We start from the raw sequence: 24,924 nt of genomic DNA on the forward strand, positions 1-24,924 counted from the left end.
TTATCATCTGTCTCATCTGTTTATACTCGAAGCTCTTCAAGGGAATGTCTCATGTTGCGTTTGAACAGTGCCTGTAGTGGGGGAGGAAGGGGATTTCTAGCTTGGCCGAAGCTTCAGGATGCAAACATAATATAAAACGTTACAAATAATGGCAAGTGATAAAAGTGCATATAATAAAAGATATGCTGTGATAAACATTTTATTTAGATTTAATCAAAGTTTTGCTTTAAGGCACAAAGGCCCTTTCCTTTTGCTTTATAAATACTTTCTAAGAAAATTCTGTGACCTGTGTAGTTTGCTGCACAGATACAATCGGATACAATCTGTCCTTATATTGGACATCAGGACAAAAATGGGACACTAAAAAGCACGTTTATTTCTTCCTGTATGTGTGATTCCTAAATTTAAAAAAAGAAAGCTTCTTCCCCTCGCCTTTTCACAAGTCTTTAGTCATTATGCTGCGTCTAAACCAGATGGAAGAATATATTAAAAACTGTTTTTAAACCACAGATTGAGAAATGGTGCCAGGATTTTCAACCAAAAATGTGGCACTGATTCTAAAATCTGTTGACAATTTTAGACAGTTTTCTTTTGGCAAAAGAGCTCCATTAGTGTCTCTTCTCCTCTTCCAGGAAAATAAGGAAAACCTTTATCTGAGTCATAATTTAATTAGCTTCCAAACTGGATTTGAGAATATCAGTATAAATATATTAACTTTCTCCAGGAATTGGAGTTGGGAGATAAACAGTAATCCGCAATGCAAGAAAAACACAGTTAAAAATAAAGGCTGTGACTCTCTTTTACATCTATATCTTGAGTCCTGCCGCAGATTAGTGTATCTAAGATTTTAACTACAGCCATTCTGGTCAAGTCTTTGAAAATCTATTTAGAATTTAAATTTTGGATGTTTTTTCCAAATGAGCAAAATCAGCATCACATGCACTTGAAATGAGATTTCCTTTCATCTTGCATTGAGCACTGAAGCGCACTGCAAGGCAGCTTTCTGGGCATGCAGGTGTTGACAAAGACAGACATTCAAAAACTTATGTTTTAAAAAGTAAATTCGTTTTAAATGCCTCTGAGAGAAACAGAAGAAATTCTGAATACCTCCAATAAAAGTAAACACTTTTACTTTTCCCTTTAAATAATTGTATATGTTATCACTGGACAAAAAATTATTATTCCTACTTCACTATGTGCACTATAGGGCATATATAAAACTTCCATCCACGTCCATATATTTTTTTATATCCATATAAAACCTCCATCCATAAAATGGCTTCTCTCCCACAAGAACGAGCTTATGCCAAATTTCTGCTCCCTCCGTGCTGCTGCCAGTGCTTCCAGGGAGCCTCTCGGAGGTGCTGGGTTCCCGTGCTCACCTGTTGGCCATATGTAGCGTTACACTCACCGCTGAACTGACTTGATAACAGTATTCAGAGTTTCCAAATTCGGGCCTTATAAGGGCAGCGAGCTTGCCTTAAACATAAGTGCATGGTATTTTAAAGTCGCTGCTATTGTATGCATTGCATTGTGAAATATTACAGCAAATCACTTGAGTGCAAGTGTTTCAGCAAGGCTTTAAATATCTTTAAGGGAATTTTTTAGAGTATGGTTGTTCTTTATTGAGGAAGCACCTGTTATCCACATTTTACAGATAGGGCAGTGAGTGCCAAAATGATACCTTTTGCACTGGTTGCAGAGCGTTTGGGGAACAAGGTGCTTAACTTGATTCCTGCAAGCCTTAATCATGTGCCGTAACTTCTGTTCAGCCTTCCCTGTGGGGCACGTAGAAGAGCATAGGTGATCCTTAAAGACAGCTTTCAGGGTGATGAATAACCGAGTGTATCAAAACAGAAAAGTACCCAGATAAATGGGGTGAGAAGAATGTGACAGTTTCTGTATAGTGCTGGCAGTACACTGCTTTTAATGTTTTCAATAGATCTTTTCAATGTAGCCTTGAATATGGTGTAATCAACCAGATCTGTTGATCTGTCCCTCCTTTGAGATTCAGTGAAGCTTGAGAGAGTAAGACATAAGGGTCCTCATGGGTAAATCACAGGAGAGCAAGAGGAGGCTCCACGTTGACCTGGTCCTCAGGGCTGGAGAAACCTTTCAAATCAATTCCCTGATGCTAAGCCTGGGCTGTATGGAGAAATCTAAATTTGGTGACAAGTCTGCTTTACTGCGGATGGATATCCAGGGTGGAAGGGTGTATCAGGGGAGGGCTGGACAGTCAATGGCCTGAAATTATGTCCAGATGCCCTTGCATTTCACATGCAGCGGTGCTCTCCTGTCTTCTGGAAGGTTATCAGCAGTCACATGTCTTTTATTTCTTCCTGGTTTCTTAAGACTCGTCTCTTACCGAATAATTTTTCCAGTTGAATGAGTAAAATGGTTGTTTCTCAGCATAGTGCTTTTCTACACATAGGAGATTATTTAGTAGTTGTGACAGCTTCGTAGTGTTTTGTCCTGGCCAGTAGTCTAAGCAGATGCATTGTGTTGTCTTCCTGAATCCAATTTGTAACAATAATGTTTTTCTCTTACTGTGTTTCTGGAAGCAATTTGACTACTTTCCCTTCCCCTTCTCTTTCTGCTAGGACATCCCTGAGAGTGCTCTGCCCTGCAAGCTACCGGTTGTCTTCTGTTTGCCTCCTTATGCTGCCCATACTCAGAAAATATCCTATTTTCTGTCACAGTGTTGAGAAGGGACATGTTAAGCATTTTAAAGGCAAATTACATCTGTGATGAGCAGCTGGGAAGGTACAACTCAGCCATGTTTTGGGAATAGATTTGTGTGAGATTACTTTAATGTAGAGACTAAAAGTCATTATGAGATAGACCAGTGAGACTCTTGGGCAGCTTTTCTACATGAGACTCTCATGCTAAAAACCAAAAGCCCAAATGTAAAACTCCCTAAGCTGCTTGATTAATTTGATTCATTTCTTCTGTACCTTCAATTTCAAAGGCATTTAGGAAGATCATTTGCACAAACATAAAAGTTCTCCTTAACTAAAGGCAACCAATGTGTTTTTTCAATGAGCTAGAGCTCATAAGAAAGATTCTAACATTAACTGTGTAAAGAAGGCAATTAGTGTTTGTACAATATTTTCAAAATTAGCCCCAGGCATACTGGGAAAATACATGTTTTATACATGTATATTTTTCATCCAATTCCATAGTTTATATTAGATCTGGCCACAGATACTCCTAAAGGCTACCAAATTAATTCAAACTGTGAAAGAGGTTGTGTTTGTCTATAAAAAGGGGGTTTTTTAACTATAATGTAGTTGGTCTTACTCTGTATATTTAACCACTCAAAGGAGAAGCCTTTTCTACTGCTGTAGTATGTCAAGGAAGCTTATCTGCATATAAACATCAAAATGAGACCTCTCTTGTGTTACAAAGCTTTAACTTTTGTAGTTTCAAAGTTGAGCATTTCTAAAAATGTACTAATTATGTCATTCTGATAAAAAGAGATACCCCTCTCACTTTGTCATGGAGTGATACTTTCCATCGGTTTTAAAGCTGTCATAGGAGCAGGAAAAAAGCCGTCATAGGAATTAGTGGAAAAGTTTTATTTTAATAACTGTTGGGGGGGTCCAATTATAGGGAGCAACTGCCACGTTATCTATCTTAAAGATTGCGCATCCATTATCATGAGTGTTTTGTCCACAGTTTGATAGGAATTAAGGTCAAGAGAAGGACCATTTTCCTGAAGAGGGAGAAGCAGAAATCCATGCAACTGTGGATAGAGTACCAGTTAAAAACTTGGGAGCATTTTCTGAAAATATGAGTACACCCATAGTCTAGTAAGGAAAAGACTACTTTTTTACCATTCTCATTTAGCATTTGATTCTAATTGGACAGGGTGCAAACAAAAAGAAACGGTTTGTGAGGCTCTGGTGCTATAATGGGCACAAACATACTTTCTGTGGTTGATTATGTTAAAGTATTTGTTATTTATATGAATTATTATGGTGTATATAGAGTAAAACCTTTCAGGAAGACTAGCTGAAACTTTTGTTTGTTTCTACAAGAGAATTTACTAGAGTGAAATTCAGTGTGGGATCTTAGATGCAGGAGTATAATGGCTTGCCTTAACGTGTAGACGAGAGCATATGGTTTTGGTAATAGGCTAATAAGAGCAATTAACCTTATAGTGCACTCATTTGTTGGTCTCAGTTCTTTATAAACTAGGTAATAAAGATATTTTAACATCCTATAGCTTTATAGGAGATCAGTGAAATCAGGCTGTATTTTTGAAGTTAAAGCCTAACAGTACTCCGGTGATAGTGTGAGCAACAGAAACATAAAATTAGCAGAGAGTAAAATATTCAGAGTACTATGTGGTGTGTCTAACCAATGAATATAATCACAAATGTATAAATACATAGTATAGTTTAAAGAAATAAAAACATGTGTTAAAGGTTTTCATTAGAAGAGGGACTGTTTTCACAGGATGCGGTCACAGATCTGTCATTCAGCTTGTTCTTGTCACCTTGCAAAGATTATAACGTAAACTGTTTCCAGGCTTATTTAACATAAAAAAGAATTTTAAACTTGCCTTCTTCTTTGTGCTTTGGAAATACACAGCATTTGCTATAACATCTTCCATGTAATTTTTCAGAAGGATGAATTTCATAAAAGAATGGGTTTCTTTTAACAGCAAGCACCATTATTGTCTTCTTTTTTTTAAAGGACGAATGGAATTTAAGTCACTTCCTGCAGAAGTTTCAGTTTCTCAGTTAGGAGCTACCTTGTTTGTCTGGAAAACAGAGAAATAGGGTACAAATGAGCAAGTAGCTTGCCCCACAAACTACACCCACAAGAAAAGCCTTTTTTACTTCATTCTCTGTTGGCTTCTTGCATCACTGGTGTTGTAGTTCTGACAGTTGTCATCCTGTTGAGCACCTTCCTGTGAAGGCAAGTGACACCAAGGGTTGAATGATCTTTATACTGCAAGTACTTTGGTTTCTAGGTTGGTGATGATGGGAAAAGGATGGTTTCCCCATAATAATATTTTTTAATTTGATTCTGTAACTTTTGGCAGTCAGCTTTTGGGCTCCTGATCTTGTGCAGTATTTGTTCTGCAAATTTTTCCCTATTTATTGACAATGTCCCAAAAGAGACCTCTAAGTCAGTTCATTTGTGGATTTAATTTTGAGCATGTAAAATATGATATATTACGGTTATTAGTGTTTTGCCTGTCCTTCCTGGTTTACTGTTACTTGCCTGATTTTTACCTTATATGTTGGTTACAGACATTTTTATTGAATTTAGCTAGTGATAACCCTAATGAGTTGTTGCTGCTTTTTTCTTTATCCTGAATTTGAAAGTCAAGACAATAATTTTTTTCTTTTGGGTTTTCTGCAGAAGCTTCCATGAAACCCTTCTGTACAAATTTGTGGTCTTGTTTTTTTCTACTTCATTGAATTGGCTGAACAATGTATTTGCTGGTGTAGCATTCACCAAATATGAGGACTCTCTTGCTTTATTAGACTTGACAGTGTTTAAACAATACTAATTCTCATACCCAGCTGGCTTTTCAATTGATTTCTGTGCTCTCTGTTGCTGTGTAAAATAAGCCAGAACATTAAAGATGTCTTGCATGCTACCCTCTGGAGATTTGTTTTTCTTTAGAGAAAAATCAAATAAGTGTAAATTTTTCTGTTTTTTCTCCTCATATATTTTCTTCTGGATCTTTAAATGATGTTTCAGTGTACTGACAAATTTTGTACATGTTAAGATGCTGATTTTCAGGCACATACTTTTAAAAAGCAGTCTTCATTTTATAGTGAGATTTGCTAGTTTGCTCATTTGTTTATAGAGATAAATGTCTCTTTCTTCATCTAAACCCGAATATACCAGCTTTAAAATCATGATCAAGGTGTACATAAATGTGCCATTTTGACCCAGCTAAAATTTTGCATATTTAAAATGTGTTTGCTAAACAGGCGAACATTTGCAGATGTTAATAATTTATTTTACCCGCTCACTTTTAACAGTATTGAAGCAGCCTGAAGTTTTGAGCTAAATATTGGAATCAGAGTTCCTGGGGAGAGCGAGACATAAAAAGCATTTTTCTATCCTGTAAATGTCAATATTTAAGTCACACCTTTAGACAAATCCAAGCTTTAAAACATATGCTTCTGAAAAATGAATTTTCTCACGTCTAGAACCGTCATCTGTGATGGGCTTCAGCCATTGTTGAGGTGACCATTGTAGCACGAGTGTCTCTTTTCAGTCCTCTAGACATTGCTTAATTTCATATGAATTTTATTTTATTGTGAAATACCAGCTTTCTGAAACCCAAACTTGATTCCTTGTCCACTCCACCTCCCAAAATACTCAGGTAGCCCTGCAGCTGGGTTAAGCATTTGGGGTACTCGGTTGTCGTGGGTTAAATGAGGGCAACGACATCTCATACAGGACTGGTCAAAGCTGAGGAGTGGGACTTGATTTTTAACTTCAAGGACTCAGTGCTTTCTGATGAAAAGTCATAACATTCTTGGCCATAATGTCTTCCTATAATCTTTTCACTTTTTGCATGGAAGCCAGGTAGCCATCCCGTGTGTTCTTTTTTGCCACTCATACAAAATGTGTGCTACTATCTGCTTCACACAATGTCATGAAACTCCCTGTTGTGCATACAGAGTCACTTGGAGTCATTGTAGGAAATACTTTATGAATAATGAATGTTTTGATCACACAATATTTCATTTAAGCAATTTTTTTTTTTAATTTACTACAGCTGGTCTGAAAACCCAGAAGAATGGAAGTTTCAAAAGACAAGACAAACCTGGCTTCTCTTGCACATGTATGATAAAGAGAAGGTTTGTATTAATGCTGCTTGTTCTCAGAACAACTATGATATAAAGTTTTATACATTAGTTATAGCTATTCTGTATTAACCAAAAGTTGCTAATACTAGCCATGCACTTTTCTAATAATTTTTTAATAAATTATAAATCAATTACTTTGTTTTTAACCAAAATGCTGAATCATTTTAATTGCTTGTAATTAATATTTTTATTTTGTTGGTGATCATTCTCCGGTATATGCTAGATTTTTATACTTGATATATGTCAAGCATAAATAGAGCAGATTCATATTCTAGATAAATCTGGAGCATACTGAGAATTTGAGTCATATCCTTAATTTGAATTTCTGAATGTGGAACCCAATACTGTAAACAATGATTCTCATATTGCTTCAGATATCTCTGTCTCCATATAAGATGTACAGCCATATTGCCAAGATGTTAAAATAGCTTTCTCATTAAAATATAAGTGAAACCTGATGTTCATTGTAAAAAGCATAAAGTATAACCAGAAGCTAGGCTTGCATCATTACTGAAATCCATTCATTTTATAACTTAAAGAACAACATAGATTGAATTTCCAATAAGCATCTGACCATCATGGTATTGAATGGAGGGTTTCAGGTCATTCATTTTGTTGTGTAAGAGAACAAACATCTAGCCATTTGCACAGTGCCTTACTTATTGATTCATTTAGTTGACATTCAGTTAGTTTTTGCTGATTTTTTGTGCGCTTAAATGTTTAAGCCTACCTATCTTCCTGACCCAAATTACTCAGCAGCTCTTAAGGCAATCACCTGACATAGGGTGTTGCCTTTATGATTAAAAATACTTTTAGAGAACCAGATATTAAAAGCACAGTTTATTGAAGGCAAGAATGTTCTCACAGTGTAATACTTTAAAAAGATTAGTTGCAGAATACAAATTCGATAGTAGGTATCTAGGTTGGTTGTGCTGTCTTCTATTGTTAAGTTTCTCCTTTGAAAGTCTTTATCAACCTTTCAAAATCAATGTATGCTCTTTAAAGCTACCTAGAAATTGTTTCACAGGCAGAATGATGTTTTTACTTTTTTACCTGTTTACTTTAGATTTTGTGTTGAAATATACTGGGAAATAATTAACTGTAAGTAGTGTTTGTTTTATGTATCAAAACACAGCTTAACTCCTTATTTCTCAACATTGAAATGAAACTTCCGTTCTATTTTTTTTTTTAAATCTGATGAAAGTGTGATGAATTATTTAAATTCACTTATTTTGTACTGTTTAATAATCAGAGATGCATTGAATATGAACTTCAGATAATGATTAACATCTGCATCCAGATTCAGTAAAGTTAGAACTGCTCAAGTGCTTATAATCAAGCATGTGATGAAGTCTCTTTCTTCATCAGGACTGTAGGGAGGGCAGACCAGCTTCTTTTGAATGTTTTTTTATACCCAAATCCAGCTTCCTGTCCATTACAGAATAAAATCTGTTGGATATCCAACCATGACTAAAATACAAAAGGAGACATGAGTTTCTTTCCTTCCTAAGCCATGTCTTTGATCTCATGGTGTCACTTGGATGCCTACTGAAAAGCCATGCAAAGGAATGAATTGAGTTTCCTGTACTGATGGGCCTCCTTCTGTAAGAAATAAGCTGAGGTTTTAAAGTCTTCTGCAACATGAGGGTTTTTTAAGTCCCTTTAAAATCCATCTGGTGGTTGGCTGACAGCTTCCAAGCCAAGCCTGTATACCTACGGTGTATATACTTCTTCAGGATCTAGTGTAAAATAAACAATAGATCATTTGTTGATCTTTGTCATCTGGCACAGCATTTTTAGAAAGTAACTATATCAGCTGTCTTCAGCTTCTGGACTGCAAGGCCCTGGAGGGGTTTCTGAAGCTTCCTCAGAAGGTAGCTAAGAAAAGCAAGCTTGGCAGCAGTAAGCTGAAGTTCACTCTGCAGATATCTGTATTTGCTTTGTAAATTTGTGGGCATCTGCAAGTCTATGAAGTCTGGAAACTCTTGAGTTACACAGTATAATTTAAAAGTGATAACTGTTCTTTCCCTGCTACTATTTTGTAGTATTTCCCCCCTTTTCTTGATGACGGTAATTATTTCACTTCAGGATATTTCCATATTAATCAGCTCCAGTGCGTATTAGCTAGTTAGAACAGAGGCAGGGTTGGTGTGTGAGAGAGAAAAAGAACCAAGAAAAAGGTCAAAACAGTTTAAGAAAAGAATAATAATAAAATCCCATAAGCATCACTTCCACTTGCCAGAGCCGTGGTGGGAGATCTTGATATCCAATTTCAGGCCTGACCAAAAGCCGATCTTAGGGAAGGATTGTGTTCCTTCTTGTAAAACCTCGCCAAGAGTCTCTGAAGTTTTAGCTCTTGTACTACTGTATTTTAAGAATTAAAGTTTGGATTTCATTAACTTTTTGCTGGGACTTTCTATGTTCTGTTGTCCAGCCGTTGCTATGGCTCTATTGTATGTGTAAGGAGGAAAAAAAAAAGATATTATCTTGCCTACATGGTACTGTATTGTAAGCTCTTGCTGAAATAAACCTAATAGCTGTGTTAAAGAAAAAACCAGACTTTTTGCACACTCGAGCACTTATTATTAGGGCCAAATGCTAAATGCTTTCTAGGCTTCAGGCAGCCACATGTCTGTCTGCACACTTGGTATTTCTAAGTTTAGAGTAGGCTTTTAATTGCCCCTTCAAGCACTTTGCTTAAATGATATAATAGTAACTGTAATTGCACAGAGTGAGGTATGACTATACCACGAGGTCTGAGAACAAGAGGTGTAAATTATGTAGATAATTTGGCTAAGGTTTGAAACATAGAAATGTTGCTGAGCTTTAAAAACCCGGTACTGAGCATCTGCATTAAAGGAGCACTATCATGCTGAAATTGTGACTGAATGTTTTTGTCTGTTATTAGTACCAGTTTACTGAGAGTAAAAAGGTTTCAAAAATACAGACATTTATTATTATGTTTAAATGTGTTTGATTTGTATATTATAGCAACACTTCATATATCATCCATTTCAGTGTTAGTCACTGTAAAATTAATATTTTTTTGTATTTGTATTGTTTCTTTAACACAAGAGTGTTCGTGTGAAGAATTAGAAGGTTTTCCATAGCATATAAGTTATGAGGCTGAATGCAGACTTTAGTTTTGATTTATTACTTTGCAATATCCCTGATTGATGAAGGCAGCGTTGGAATATTCTTTCTTCCTCTTCTTTTGGAGTGATAGAAGTTTTAGTGATCAAAGTTACGCTGCCAAATGTCGATGGAGAAATAAGTTGTAAATTAAGTATCTGTTGAAGCTCTGTCTTCTCTGAAATGTTGATACTTTGCAGAATTGAAACAGCCCTTGAATAATTAGTCTCCAACCCTTTAAATACTTACGTATGTGTTTAAGTTGACTCATGTCAAGTATGCCTTTTAAAGTTGTATGTGTAAAGTTAAACATGGAGAAAAAATATTTGCAGGATTAGGTCATTTTAACATCTCCTGATTCACAGCAAAAATATTCTCCTATTGGCTGAAACCTGCTCCACAGATACACAACATAAAGTTAAGATATGCTTCAACGTAGATCTGTTCACCTAATACTTCTGAAAATACATTGGTTTGAAATACTGAATAAATCATTCAAAAGTCTTTGCTAGGTTATTGCCAAGACTATTTAATGTAATGATCATTTAAATTGTATGTTGTACCAGATAAGCTAAAATCTAACCTAGGAGTAGTTAATTAGAAAGGGAGTGAAACGGGGGTAATGCAACTGTAGATGACTAAACTGCTTTTAATGTTAGACATGTTAGTAGAGCCTATCAGTTTTAGTCAGCATGATTTAAAAATTATTTCCATATGTCTGAATTCAATTTGTTTTTCAAATTAAATTCTATTCCTTTGTATAAGCATTCTGTCAAAGTGCTTGATGGTGGGTGGTATCTCATCTTAGCAAACGAATAATTTTGGGCAGGGGTGAGGGTAATTCCAGCAAAATTCTTTCCTCAGACATGTGCATGCAATTCTCACTGAATTAGTAAGGTTTGCATACATATTTCCAAAAGTAGGATTTGGCTAGTGGTTTTTTTTCTTCCAACAACCCTCACGGCCTTGAGCTGACTGTCAGGGAGCGTTTGCGTTTGCTGATCAGCATTTCCACATCTGCTTAGAATTTCCTCTCAGATGCTTTGCCCATCTGAGCACATGACAGTCCTCTCACCATGGTCCATCCCTCCCGGCAGCTTGAACCTTGGCAAGAAACACTTCCACTCAGAGGTGGGCATTGGCAAACACAAAAGCCCATGCAGTTCTCCTCATTATCTTTCAGGTGATGGTTTGACATGATTGTGAATGAGTATTAAGAGAGAAGAAAATAAAGCAGGTTTTTTTTCTTCCTTGTTTTTTTCTTTAAAGGTTCCAGACAAGTATTTTACCATTCTACTGGATTATCTGCAAGGGCTTCAAGGCGGTGCGCGAGACATAACTGTGCAGAAAGCTGAAGCTTTTATGAAGGAATTTGATGATTCCAATGCAGAAGACCCAAACCTGCTGGAGAAGTGTGAGCGCATACGACAAGTTCTTCAACTGCTGTCCTGAGGGTAGTTTTCTGTCTTAATGGTTGTCTTGTGGAGAGATGGATAGGATGTCACATACAGAGACTATAAATTAGTTGCAAAGACATATTTTCTAATGAGAGTCCTACTTGTCAGAGTTTATACTCATAATTGTTTCCAATTGCAAATATTTATCATGTTTTGAGGTGATAAAATAAAAATATCATATTTGTTCCATAGATGTGCTATTCTGATTAAAAGTAATCTTACTGCCTATCTTTAGAAAAATAAACCTCTCTTTCTTCCACCTCCCCATGTAATTACTGTTAAATAAGAGGAGCTTTGCAGTTCTTAATAAGAAGAGCAAAGGAACCAACAAAAAGCCTGGAGGGTTTTTTACAATGGCAGCTTTTAAAATGAGCATACAGTACAATGCTTGCTCAGCCAGCTGTAATCTATCACTTTCAGCTTTAGAAGTATGTCATTTGGATTTGGGAAAGATCATTTTCAGTCTGTTGAGCACGGGTTGTATAACACAGTTGCCTATTAGTACTTCATGCGGTGATCTGGAGATACCATCAGTTTTGTTAGTTTTCCTTTTCTATTTTAAAGTTTTCAAATGCTTTATGACAATTGTTTAGATACTCAGATAATGCATAGATGGGAACAGATCAAATCCTTTGACCGTATGTAGTGAAATCATCTGATTGTACCTAAGCTTACCCTACGATGAGGTGCTGTGCTGCAACGTTTTGTATCTAGCCTGCCAATATTGCATTTTCATCTTTCTCTTGTAATTGGTGTCCAAAAGAGTTGATTTGTGTTCATTCGCTTTGATGTGGGACATTTGTCTCCTATGAATGTGCTAAAAATGAGGCTTTCCAGTAAAAACCAAGGACATTAATTACTCAAAAGTTGGATGATTGTCTTATTTAATAACACTTGTGTTCAGACAGCGTTCTTGACCTGATTCTTTAATGTTTCTGCAAACATTGTTCATACTTTATTAATAACAACTATATGAAATGTGTAGTGTGTTAGAAGAGTGGCTGTCTTTGGGAATTACGGCTTTAATTTGGATGGGTGAAGGAGGGGAGGATCTATGGATGTGCAGGCCTAATTTTTCAATAAGAAGCATTTGAGTGGATTTGACAGCCTTCACAGTCATGGATTACTACAAATCTTTAAAAGTATGAAATATATTACTAGTAACAAATAACTTATGCTTTCTGACTTCTTCAAGATTATGTTTTCAGCCAAAAAGGCTAGAGACCAGCGTGCCCTGCTCTAACACTATAACCGTGATGGAGTTTAACACGACAGTGAGCAGAATACAGCAGCAGCCTCTCTGTTGAGCTGCCGACGGTTCAGCAGCAGCTCAGGTGCTGGTCCTATGCCATGGGGCGACAGTTGGATGGGGGCTGCAGAGGATGCATGCAGTGTCAAAGCCCTCCTGAGGCCGAAAGCTACGTAAAACTGAGCTTCCAGTGCAAAAGTTGGTGAAAAGGGTCTGTAATAAAAAGAAGTTATACTGACATTAAGTGAACTAGTGAAAGATCTTTGGATCTTGTATTTTATGTCTGAGAATATGCAGCTGAGAAAAACTACTGTAACTCCAAGCAGAAGCTGATACTTTTTTCTTTCCCTCAGGAAAAATAAGAATGTCTCAGGGGTGACGTTTTCAGTGTCTTTTTGTGACTTTATGATTGCATTTTAGGTGTCAGAGAAGACTTTGTGTTCTCCCTGAGATATTTGAAAATTGCCACTTTTGATTTCTCTATCACACAATAATGTAGGTCTTTCACTGTGCACTTAATATACCTTGCAGCTTAAAAGCACAAACACATTGCAACCATATTTTGGAAGAGACTTGTAAAAAGGATTGTAAAGGTAAGATCCGGGCAAAAAGATGTGAACCTTTGATGATTTTGACAGATTTGGCAAGATTTGCCATTCTTGTACCTTGGTTCTGGCCACATGCAAATGTTGACAAATCTGTGAGAAGAGAGGCTTTGTAGATCAAGAATGTCTTTTTATATCAGTTAATATTAAAAGCACATAAGGCCTGCCAATCTGGAGTCCATGTGAACAATAACATTTGGAAAAGAACAGCTAGAGCCTCTCACCAGTACAGTAATAGCCCTCTGCGAGTGAGGTCCTGCTCTGCACTCCTCTTGCTCAGCTGCAGTTCCAACTTTCCCTTCAGTGCTACCAATTACTGGGTGAAGGACATGGTCTTTGGCCTCCGCTTCTTCCAGTTATGGAAAATTCAGAAGCTAAAAACTAAGGTAATTGTTCCTATGGTTGTGTTTGGTAGAGAAAGTGAAGTATGATGTTTTCTGCCACATGTCTCTTGGTGTATGATACTGTTCAATGGTCAGTGGTGTCTGGATATTGGGTAAAAGGCTTGTAAAACTTCTGCTTTGTATTGTTACTGTATAGGTCTTGGGTTTCAAAGCTCAATATGAAATATTTTAAGTGTTGTCTTATACTTGATGTGCAAATAGGAAGGGACACTTAATTGCATTTTGCTTTTTTACTTTTCCCCTTTTCTTAAAGAATCTTCAACTGGTTGGCAAACAAGTCGTCTTCAAAACACCCATAAATGCAAAAACAAACACATTTTTGGGAAATAGGTATTGCTAGGCCCATTTTAAAGACAAGATTGTGAGGACCCAGACAGCTTACCCAACACAGCGTGCAAATGCATAACACCTCTGGCAATCAAATTCCGTCTTTTCCATATGCTAGCCACCAGGCCAGCTTCTGCTTCCTGCTCAGCTTGGCATTTTAATTTAGGGATTTACATTGCGTGATGAATAAGTATAGCAAGATTTCCTGCATCATGTATTTTGAATGATGTATTTTAAATTATTAAGGGTATAATCAGTTATTGAATTCCTGTAGCTGGTCAAAGCTGTACCGGAGATATAATCTGGCACTTCATTCACTTTGCTTTGTCATTTGGTCACGTAGAATTTTCAAATCTCAACATCACTTGTAGCTTAGGCAATCATATGGATACAGATAGGACAAAATCGTGTCTCTGCTTCTGTTTAAATCAGTCTGCTGTGTTAATAAAAAGTGCATCCAAGGCTGGAAGTAACAGTGTGTACACTGTTACTGACAAACTACATCTTCATCTGCCTACTCTAATTGTCTTCTAGTTGAGTTAATCTGTATTGTGTAGCTCTAGCTAGAAAAATTTGTATCCTAAGAGAATGCTGAAGTCAGGACTTCTAGGCAAAATAAAGGAACATTAATTACTTAGAATTGCTTAAAGCTGGAACTGTGCCTCTAACAGACATACTAATTACTCAAAATTTGACAATGTAAAAAGTTCCCCTTAATTTGGCTGATCCTTGCTATGGATTGTATATCTTCTTGGTTCTCTGCTGTCTGCCCACAATTTTAATTTGTTATCGCCATTGTAAAATTACTGCGCAAATGATTCTCTGTTCTTATTTGGAAAGGGTGTGTCATAGTTGTTGAATGTGTAGTTTATTTCCTTATTTCCTCTCACTGGAGAATAGCTCCGCTGTGTTTCTGTTGATTTTTAAAGCAAGGTGACTCTTGACTCATCTCCCATCATTTCAAATAGCTTACAAATGCACTTCTTTGGTTTGAGCTTGGTTTTTTTTGTTTGTTTGTTTGTTTGTTTTTTAAACTTTTGCCACTGAGTAAGGCAAAGAACATTAAAATCTACTCACATTTCTGCAAATCAGTGTCAGAAAAAAACAATCATAAAAGAGATTTAAGTTGCAAAGTCAAGCACTCAGAAAATTAGAAAACATAAGAATGGAAATTGTCTGTGTAATTTTAATTTTACTTATGTAGTATGATTCAACCTCTGACTATGTCATCAGTACTGTATTTTCCATTGTGTATAGCTCATAAGTCATTTATTCAGTCTTTTCCTTGCAGTTCTGCTGCTATTCTAATTTTCAAAATTTAGGTCTACAGAGTAGTACTAAAGCTAGAGAAACAACTTTGCTGTGTGGATTTGATTCTGCACAGAAGTAGTAAGTGGGAACTTTCCTGTTCATTTAGTGCAGGAACTAGGCATACATGTTTCATCACAAACATTCCCTTTAAAACATGTTTTAATGTTCTGATTCATTTACAGTCAAAATACTGAATTGATGTTACTTAATTTAAATCCAGTTTTGTTGACATAAAACTTTCCAGTGGCTTATTCTGTTTTAGCCTTTGGTTTCCTTTTATGTCTTCCTTTCTGTACAGCTGAATAAGTTGCTTATTTCTGTCCCTGCAAATAGGAATACTAGTTGTTTAAAGTGATTCCAGTCATGCAAGGACACAACTAAATGTCCTTGGCTTTGCAGGACAAGCTCATTTTAGCAGTGATTTATAAATACATTCTATTTTAATTCTTCATAAGAACATACACAGTCAACAACTTAATATGGTCAAAAATAATTATTTTTTAAAAATATGGGGTTTTTTCCCCTACAAGGAGCAGGGAATACCAAACTAAATAAAACTACTGAGTAAATGGTGGGGGAAGGGCAAAGCAAAACAGTGGTTTATCTTTCTTTGTCAAAACAAAGCTGAATAAGAAGCTTGTGCTACTAAGGAAGTTTGACTGGTGTTACAGACACAGAGGGAGGGCCCTTCAGATAAAAACAGAAGAACAGTCATACAGTTGCTCTTATTGATTTTTTTTTTCCCCTACATGCAGAAAATTTTTGTCATTCCTCAACAAATCCCACGAAAACACCTACGTCAAAAAGTTAAATAGATTTCAAAATCAAATACTTAAATGTCACGAAATGCCACATGTATATAAATGGCCACAAGAATTCAAATTCTACCTCTCTGTCCCTCCAGCCTGGAGACTGAATGAAAGGGGATTGTGTTAGAAGCAAACAAGCAAAAACCTCTAAATTATGTAAGCACATAGTTAAAGATTACCAGTTACCCTTCTATTCATAGGAAGGTGGAATTACATTTCCTATTAGCTTTAGTTATTCAGATTTTTTAAAGAAGGTTTGCTGCTAATTGAAATATCCCATAGCCTTTTGCTGTGACAACTTACATCTATTCTCCTCATGGTCCCACGTGTATTTTATAAAATTGTAAGCCATGGGACACAGGATCTGTCACTCATTTGCTTATAAATAGCTAGACCTAGCTACGGCACTGTGAAAATCATCATTTGCTGTTGAGCTCCTTCGGGCCCAAAGAAGGATGTTGACACTGTGTGTTTCCCTGTCCTGCTTTAGAGGTACAACAGGCTTTGGCAGCATCCTTTGTATCAGCCAGGCTTTCTTAAGCTCCATGAAATTGCCCAAATCCTGTACAGCGATGCTGCTTATCGAATTTGCCAAGTGAGCAGCGGCATTTGTCTGTGGAGCACTTTGAGACGTGAGGCTGCAGGATCGCAGCTGCTCAGGATGCTCAGCACACAGCTTAATGCCTGCCTTGGCCTTGCTGCCCGTTTTCAGCCTTGGGCTGCTGAGAGTTGCAGCCATTTTATTCGTCTGCTTTTCTGTGGGCTGAATTTGACTAAACAAACTGTTTTAAAGCTATTTTGGCATATTGAAAGCTTAAGCTACAGCCGTAGTGTTTCTCTGGTGGCATAGATGTGTGTAAATAGACTTTATGGATTTCACAAAGATAGTACACTTTATTAGAAGCAGAAGCTCTTGCAGGATCCTGGAAATGACTGACCAGCGCCGTGATTTACCTTGTTAAATAAGACTGGTATTACCGTGAGCTGTCATAAATATATGCTAGCAGATAGACACGACGACAGACAGCCAAGAAACCATGTATGGGCATCAAACATGCCAGAGGGCAAGGATGACAGTCGGGAATGTACCCTCCTGAAGTTGCCTGGTTAAGGCAAAATGCCACCTGGCATGAATCCGGGCTGCCATAACATTAAAAATAACAAATAGTATCCCTATTACATAAGGAAGTCTTTTGTCCTTGTTTAATGGGGCACTATGATACACCGGAAAGAATAAATATGGAGCTTCTCTGAACTCTTACTTTAGTGCTTAGGGCCAAACCAGTTGAAAATACCAGGGCTGATTGTAAGCAGGGCCCTGTGTACAAACTGCTGGCATTAAACAGGTGAAATCTGGGTGAAATTCCAGCGTCTAAGCGTGCTTATCGGCAGCGTCAAACCAGTTCACTGCACTGGCGACATCTCAGCCCCGGGAAGGACTTCTAGTCCTTTGTTGTGATGATCGTGTTACTGTAACACAAATACAGAATATCTGTGTATTCAAAGCAGCCTGTGAACTCTCTGCCTGGCTGCAGTCCCTTGGCCACGATCTGCTGCTCATTGCAATAAAATGGATAATGGAGAAGCTGTTGAAGTTACTGCGGATGAAATTGAAACTCACCCCAGAAGTACGAACTGTTCTCACCCCACCTCGCCTGCCTGCAGGTCACGTCCAGTCCCACGAAGGAAACACCTGCTTTGGTTTCAGTTAAAGAATTAATCAGAAATGATAGTAATGCTCAAGTTTTCCTTTGAGTCATACAAATTACCTGCTCCTCCTTCTGATCATGCCCAACGTGAGACGCTGACTGTGATGAATCTGCAGCCTGTGTCCAAGCCAAATTCTCCCCTTTCAGTGGCAGCTTTGAGGACTGCAGAAGGCCACACTTATTTCCAGTTCGACTGCACAGCTCTGCCTGTACCTGTCACCTCTTTGTAGGCTATGATGCCTTTCAGGTCGGTACGGCTGTTACTTGGTAAGCCTTATAAAAATTTTTTGGAAGCTTCCAGTGTCTGTTGTAAGCAGGAGCATTCATCAGCAGATGGTCCTCACGCTTCCCTTCTAGGCCCTCGGCTCTACCCACACCATCTCTGTGCACCCAACGATCTGCTTCCGCTATCCACCTCTTTGTGAAAAAGTGCTTTCTGGTGCTTGTCACTTCAGCTAGGATAGCAGAAGGCATTGGGGATTTAAAGGTCTTGATATATCGTGGTCCATAAAAACTGAATTATCCTTTAAATTCACCCCAAATTCCTTCCCAAGATGGCTCTGGATTTCAATCTCCATCAGCTCTTCTGTGGGGAGATGTCCGATCAAGGAAATTCAGACCTTACATCTGGATGTGTAGCGTGCTTTTGCTTGGAAGAGATGATGCCAGTCTGAGCCTCATCCCAGACTGTGTGTGACTCGTAGGAATCGGGGGATGGTAGAGATTATTTAAGCACTTTTAAAACTGCCTTAGTTGACTAAAAAGAAGCCTTCAAACAAAAGGTCATCAGCGCTCTGATAACACTTGTGAGCATCTGCCTTTTGTTTGGGTAGTGAAATATGTGTCCGAGCTTTCCAGCATTCAGTCCATGCGTTTACCTCCCTTGCTCCTTGATTCGGGTTTCCAGACAGTATCACCTTCAGGAGGAGCGTTCTCTAGGCTGTCCCTTCATACAAATGAACACTTACTGGCCAAATTACTGATTGCTAATGAGACCACTCCACCCCTTGTACAGTTGGCTACAGCGGTTTGAAGGGTAAACAGGGTGAAGGTGCAGTCACGGTGAAATGCTGCTCTTAGAATTGATGATTTCCTTGTACAGTTTGTATAGGGCACACACCTCAATCAGAACTCAGTCTGTTGTCAGATATTTTTATTGTCAAAAAGAAGAAAAACCTTTAGATAATTTTAATTTCCAGTGGTTTTAATATGCTGTTTTATCTCAGAGATGGAAAATCTGCTGTGAGCAGACGGTTGCATTATGAATATTGCACCAGCATCCTTCTTTCCTTGCTGTACAAGCTCCCGAGCAGATTATAACTCACTTTAACTGATACGCAGAAAAGTTCAGCTGAGTGAATTAGCAAAGAAGATGAGGAGGAAAATGGCTCATCAAAGTTAAGAAATGCAGAAGTTAACTTTTATTTCAAAATAGACCAGGTATAGCTATCTGGATTCTGAGTCTGTGATATTTAAATAAAATTCATTCAAAAATGATCACCTGTGCAGCAATATGGCATGAAATAGCTCTCTGCACTTTATTATATCGTATTACTTTTATTTTGAACAACCAAGACTGCCAACTGTAGAACACAGAACGTGGAAGGAAAACTACAGTGAACTTGACAATTATTTCCAGAGGTTGGTTCAGTCCTAGAAAATACTCATTGGCTCTCTAAAAAAAAGCCAGGGTTCCCCCTTTGTTTTCTAAATCCTTTTTTTATTATTTCAGCTGTCTTTGGACAAAGGGAGGAAAAAAACAGTGACCACAGAGAGATCAAGAGTACATCTTTGACATTGTTTAATGAGAAAATACTGACTCTTGTTGAATCACCCCATTAATGCAGAGCAGACAGAGTGTCTCAGTTCATTTTTATTTGGTCTTTTTTGGGGGGGTCCCAATAGAAGATGAAAGCATGGCAGGTGAGTCTTGGTTTATGCTGTTCCCTTCGGGAGTGTTACAGATGGTTGCTACTCGAAGAGAAGAACGAAGGGAATGTCACAAATGCCGTCCTTCTGCAAACAGCACGTCCTGCGTGCTTTTCTGCTCTGCTTGTGCCGATGTTCCCCTTCCTTGTTAATAGAACGGCTTTTCAGCCAGCAGAAAGTATCAGTCAACCTTTATTTGCATCATTGCTGTGGCTGTGGGTCTTGTATACCTCATAAAATTGCTTTAATGGTCAAATTAAACTTTTGACCTGCTATACGGCTGCAAGCCACTGGTGTTTTGAATTGTCTGCAGGAACGCTTCGGAGGATGCTCTGTGGACTCCAGCGTCGGTCCTGGCAAAGGGCAACTGAACGCAGGTAATGGAGAGCACAAGCTTCAGACATTTTAAACAGGAAGCTAATTTCACTGTAACATTGAACTGTGTAAATGCTGATTGAAAATGGCAACCACAGCGTGTGTGCGTTGACATCAGGTGCCATGTAAGCTGGGGGTTTTTTTGAGCTGAAAGGTATTTCCAGTTCAGCCAGTTACAGGAAGGTAATTGTCTGTCCCACAAAAGTTTTTGCTGCAGAGATTTGAAAGTAACAAAATACCATGTCCTGCTACTGCAGCCCCATGGATTAAAATGTGCTGTAGCATTTCAGAGTGGTTTTTTAATATTTGGAAATGATAAAATAATTGTCTCAGAGGAAGGAAGACAGATGTCTCAGTTGGCTTATCTAGAAAATCCTGCCATTTCTTTCAGACATGACCTTTGCCTAGGTCATCTTATCTTTCTTGCAACTCAGCTAGATTATTATAATGGGCACCAGCTTGACATACCCTTGAAATGGATTCAAAATCCGGCCCAAGCTGTTTTGTGGGTAGAAGAAAGTAAAATGCTTATAGTCCTGTTCTGATTGTCAGGATGCTAAGGCTATAATTCAAGTCATTAGGCTTAGTATATAAAGCTCTTCATAATCCAAGTCTTAAGAATCTGAAAGGTCACTTGTGGTCCAATAATCCTGAATAGTAAATGTGACGAGCTAGTGGTGACTGTCTTGATCCTAAACCACCTCTTAAAATAAACACTGGTCTCTGCCCCAAAAGCATATGCACGTTGTTTCAGCATGATCCAAGAGGCTGTGCAAAGAATAAGCAGCTTGACTGTTGCACAACGGCACGCAACACTGATTTTTTGAAATTATTTTAATAACTGGACCAAAGGAAGAGACAGGAGGATGCTCAAGGGTTTAAAGACACACCCTCCTGGGGCTGCAGTGGTCCAGTGGAGAGATCTCTGCTGCAGACTGCTCATCACCAAGATCCCCCAAATCCTCCCCCAAATCTGCCAGTGCAGCTGCTCATGTAAATAAAATGAGCAAAGGTGGCTTAGATGATAGGAACAGCAGGGCTTTGCTCATCCCCTGGTCCTGACAGCAGTGCCAGAGATCATTCGTACAAGAGAGCGTTCACACAAGTGATGGGGAGAGTGGGTGTGAGGAGAGGGTAACATCTGGCCAGAGGTGCAGCAGGTAGCATTAAGCAGGCAGGGGGCTGAGAAGATCTGGCAGATCCCAGGTAACCGTAGCCCGGCTGTGACCAGCTTTCAGGGATCCGAAAGGCAGTGGCTCTGCAGAGCAGCCCAGAAAGGGGGTTTGGTACCTGGCGGTGCAGGATGGCTGCGTGGAAGGAGCCCTGGGGTAGTTTTGTGGGAGGAAAGGACGAGTGGCCATGTGGCAGACCTGGAGGATGCAGGCATGGACCGATGGGATAATTTACAGGGTCAATTCCATGTGAGGTTGAGCACATGCTTCGCTGTATTGGAATTAGGGAGCTCGGTCCTTTACCCACCTCCTTGACATCTGCTCTGGAAGATGCCAGAGGGGTAAAGAAATGGAGGACTGGGAACACTTAGCCACTTATGGGGTCACTTGTAGCATCCCCTCTTGGTACCTGACACTCCTTTTCATCCACGTTTTTGTGCCGAGGGTAGTTAGATGCTAGCTGGGAGGAAGGCTGGATGACTGTTTTTCCTCTTTAATATCTCCTTGCCTTTCAATTTGTTCAGTATTTGGAGTGATTTCATCTTTATATTGTATTTATTCAGTGGTGCTCTGGATACGGTTATTTTTGTGCCCTGAAGGGCCTACTTTTCTATTCCATATTAATATATAACTTCTATTAACATCAAGGCATGGTGCATGCATAAAGGAGCACTGAATAGCTAAACTGTACTTAAATACCTGTGACCCCTTGGCTTTTCTATATGGAATGATTATTAATACTTCATCCGTGCCGTGTTTCATCAGAGGATGCTGCCACACAAGGCATAGCTGGGGAGGTCTGATCATCCCTTTATTACAGAAAGGAAAAACAGAGGGAAAGAGATTAAAAGATTTGCCAGCAACACAGAGCAATCAGTGGCTGTGCTGAAAATAGAAACCAGGCTCCTGGTTTCCATTCCCCAAATCTGGCCTCTAGACAACACGGCTATATTAAAAATGTAAATGCAAATATAGAAAATATTTCCTTTTTCAAACTTTCCCTGCTAACATTTTGTGTCCTTTTGACTCTGTGCTTCACAGAATAAGCTGGTAGCACTTGGATCAAAGACTCAGCAACCAGATGGGCTGCGCTCACTGAATATAGCTAAGGAAACTGGACTGAACCACCAAAACCTCAGAATGACCAAAAAGCTCGTGGCAGAAGGTGGGAGGAGGCTTGTGTCTATTTTGAGACAGAAAAGTATTCAGTAGCTGTAGGCTACTGTTCAAAATACGTTGATTACTGTATTTAAGGAAGCCAAAAGTGATACTGTTGTGACAGTCAGTCCTTCAGCCTTTGTATTCTAGAAAATATTCTCTCTTATAATGGACCGCAGATATGAAGGTGGCAGCTTTAGGACATGCAGGCATTTTAACTGTTTGGTATTAAGTTTGCAGATGATGGGTAAATCAAACACAACTGAGGTTTGAAATACATAACCAGAAGGGAGTAGTGAATTGAGTCTCAGTGAGGTGCTGCACAGCTGCAGGGCCTCTTGCTCTGCAAGCCAGAGATGCTGGCAATACCATTAATGGTCTCATTCCTTTGGGTTTGTCCCAGCTTTATTTCTGTTCCCATATTGTTCCTCTATGCTGTAAACAGGCTTGATGATCAAAAAAATAGAAATAGCATGTGGATGCAACCCAACCAAACAGCCAGAGTAAACTTCATGGGAGAAACTGGATTTAGAAATGCAGCCCCGAGTCATGCCAAAGAGAGTCCATGTTAAAGGCTTTTTTAAGAAGCAATTAGAAAGCAGTCTCCTTTTAAAGACACTTCTCTGCGCTCATTACAGGGCCATAACTGCTGCAAATTAGGGCTAAATTCTGCCAGTGTCACTCGTGCGCATGTCTTTGTATGAGTAGGGGTGAGATGCAGCTGCACTTCTTCAGAAACCCCCCGTGGAGCCGGTGACAGCAGCGCACGGTTCACCATTGTGTCCAGCAAAACTGAACATGGCACAGAGGGATCACGGACACGTCGTCATCGGGACATCCGAAAGAGAAAGTAAGTAGGGGATTGAGCCCCCTGCAGCGCATCCCGAATTCCTGCTGTTGTTAATGGCAAGCTGTAATATAAACTAATGGTAAAACTCAGCTGATGTCAGAGGGACAAGAGTTGGCCTTGGTGAAGCTGATGCATCTTCCCTAAGACAACATCCCAGAGCTCAGCTCCTTCGGAATCACTTTCTACTCAGCAGAAGCCCAAAGTAAATGAGATGAAGTGAAATTTAAACCATGGAGGCAAGCTTGAGGACATCCCCTGTTCTCTGGAGTTAGGAAGCTCCTTGATCTAACGAGTTCTGGGACCAAGTGGTGCTTCCTGCAGGTCACTCACCTGCCCGGAGAGGGGGGACATGGTGGGGACGAGGGATTGGCACCTCATGGTTCACAGGTCTGGGATAACAGCCCGGCTAACCTAACGTGCTCAGCTTTGGTTGTGGGGTTAGTCAAGAGTTGAGATAAAGACCTAGGAATTTCTTCTTGCAGTATTTTTTGAGATTACGGTGGGCTCTTCTTTATAAAAAGAAGAATACTTAGGAATACTTTGCAGTGGTTTAGAAGATTTTATTTCAACAACTAGATTTACATTATCATAACTATAAAGTTGCAATGCATAAGGTGTACTGACTATTTCTGGCTTCACTTCCCATCATCTCCGGTTTCACTAAGGCTTTGGAGCTCTAAGACTATTTTAATGGCTGGGAAAAGCCCATTCAGAAAATATCTTTTGCGTCATCTTCATGCTCATGTTGATATGATAGCAAGAAAAAAGCAGTTTTCATTAGCAAAACTGTTGCCTTTTCCCTTTTTTGCTGGCTTAGGAGAGCAAAAGTTTCACTGATGAAGACTGAACGTGATGCAGTTTTCAGTGCTCAGCCAGCAGCTTCTGAAATACATCCACATTTTGTGAGGTTAATAACGTTGTAGCCATCGATGTTGAATTTTTTACTGGTTCAAGACCATATGTCTCTGACCTAATTAGGCTTTTACTGGCTAATGGTTTATGGAGCAAAACTCTAAGGATATTTTGCCTGGTTCCTGAAGAATTGCTAGCAAGAGGGAAACGAAGCTGGCTTCATGAAGTGCTGTAATCCTTCTTTAAAATGAGCAAGTGCCTCATTCACTTGGGGCAGGTTGGTAAGTGTCCATGCTGTTAACCTGGTCAGATAATGCTGCTACATTTTAACTTAAAATTGCTGATTGGATTAAATATTAATCTGTAACCTCAAAAGGAGCTCGGTGCCCCTTTGGCTGGTGATGCAGTGCAGCGACACGTTAGCATTTCCAAACCCCACAATTTGCCAATCCCTAAAATGCTTCCAGGGGAGGTCTGGGTTCATTTAAAACAGCTCTCGACCAAATGGAGATGGGCTCGTTCCGCAGTATTGCCACTTCTGAGACTACAGGTTGAAAACCACAGGCTGGATTTTACAACTACAAGTCATGTTTCAAGTGCTCCATGGGTGATAAAATATCCTAATTGTGATAGATTGAGTTACTTGATTATCTGCTGGGGGCACATTTACTGTGTCGCCCTTTCTGGTACACCTGTCAGCGATGACTGCGGTTCTGCTTTTGTTTCTATCATTGTCTCAT

At 38.9% G+C, this 24,924-nt stretch overlaps 1 protein-coding gene across 2 annotated transcripts in view; it reads left to right on the forward strand.

Annotated features, from left to right (window-relative positions):
* Positions 1-12,536, forward strand: part of CHLSN (cholesin) — a 135,333-nt gene extending 122,797 nt beyond the window's left edge. The window contains exons 4-5 of one of the 2 annotated variants that reach the window (XM_075514981.1): positions 6,755-6,836; positions 11,247-12,536. In XM_075514981.1, the coding sequence (XP_075371096.1) occupies positions 6,755-6,836; positions 11,247-11,429 (265 nt within the window). In that variant the 3' untranslated portion in view covers positions 11,430-12,536. The remainder of the gene's footprint in view (positions 1-6,754; positions 6,837-11,246) is intronic. The other variant, XM_075514980.1, reaches the window with a different exon arrangement.
* Positions 12,537-24,924: the final 12,388 nt, after the last annotated feature.

Source organism: Mycteria americana, chromosome 12 (genome assembly GCF_035582795.1).
Source record: "Mycteria americana isolate JAX WOST 10 ecotype Jacksonville Zoo and Gardens chromosome 12, USCA_MyAme_1.0, whole genome shotgun sequence".
In the NCBI taxonomy this organism is placed as follows: Eukaryota; Metazoa; Chordata; class Aves; order Ciconiiformes; family Ciconiidae; genus Mycteria; species Mycteria americana.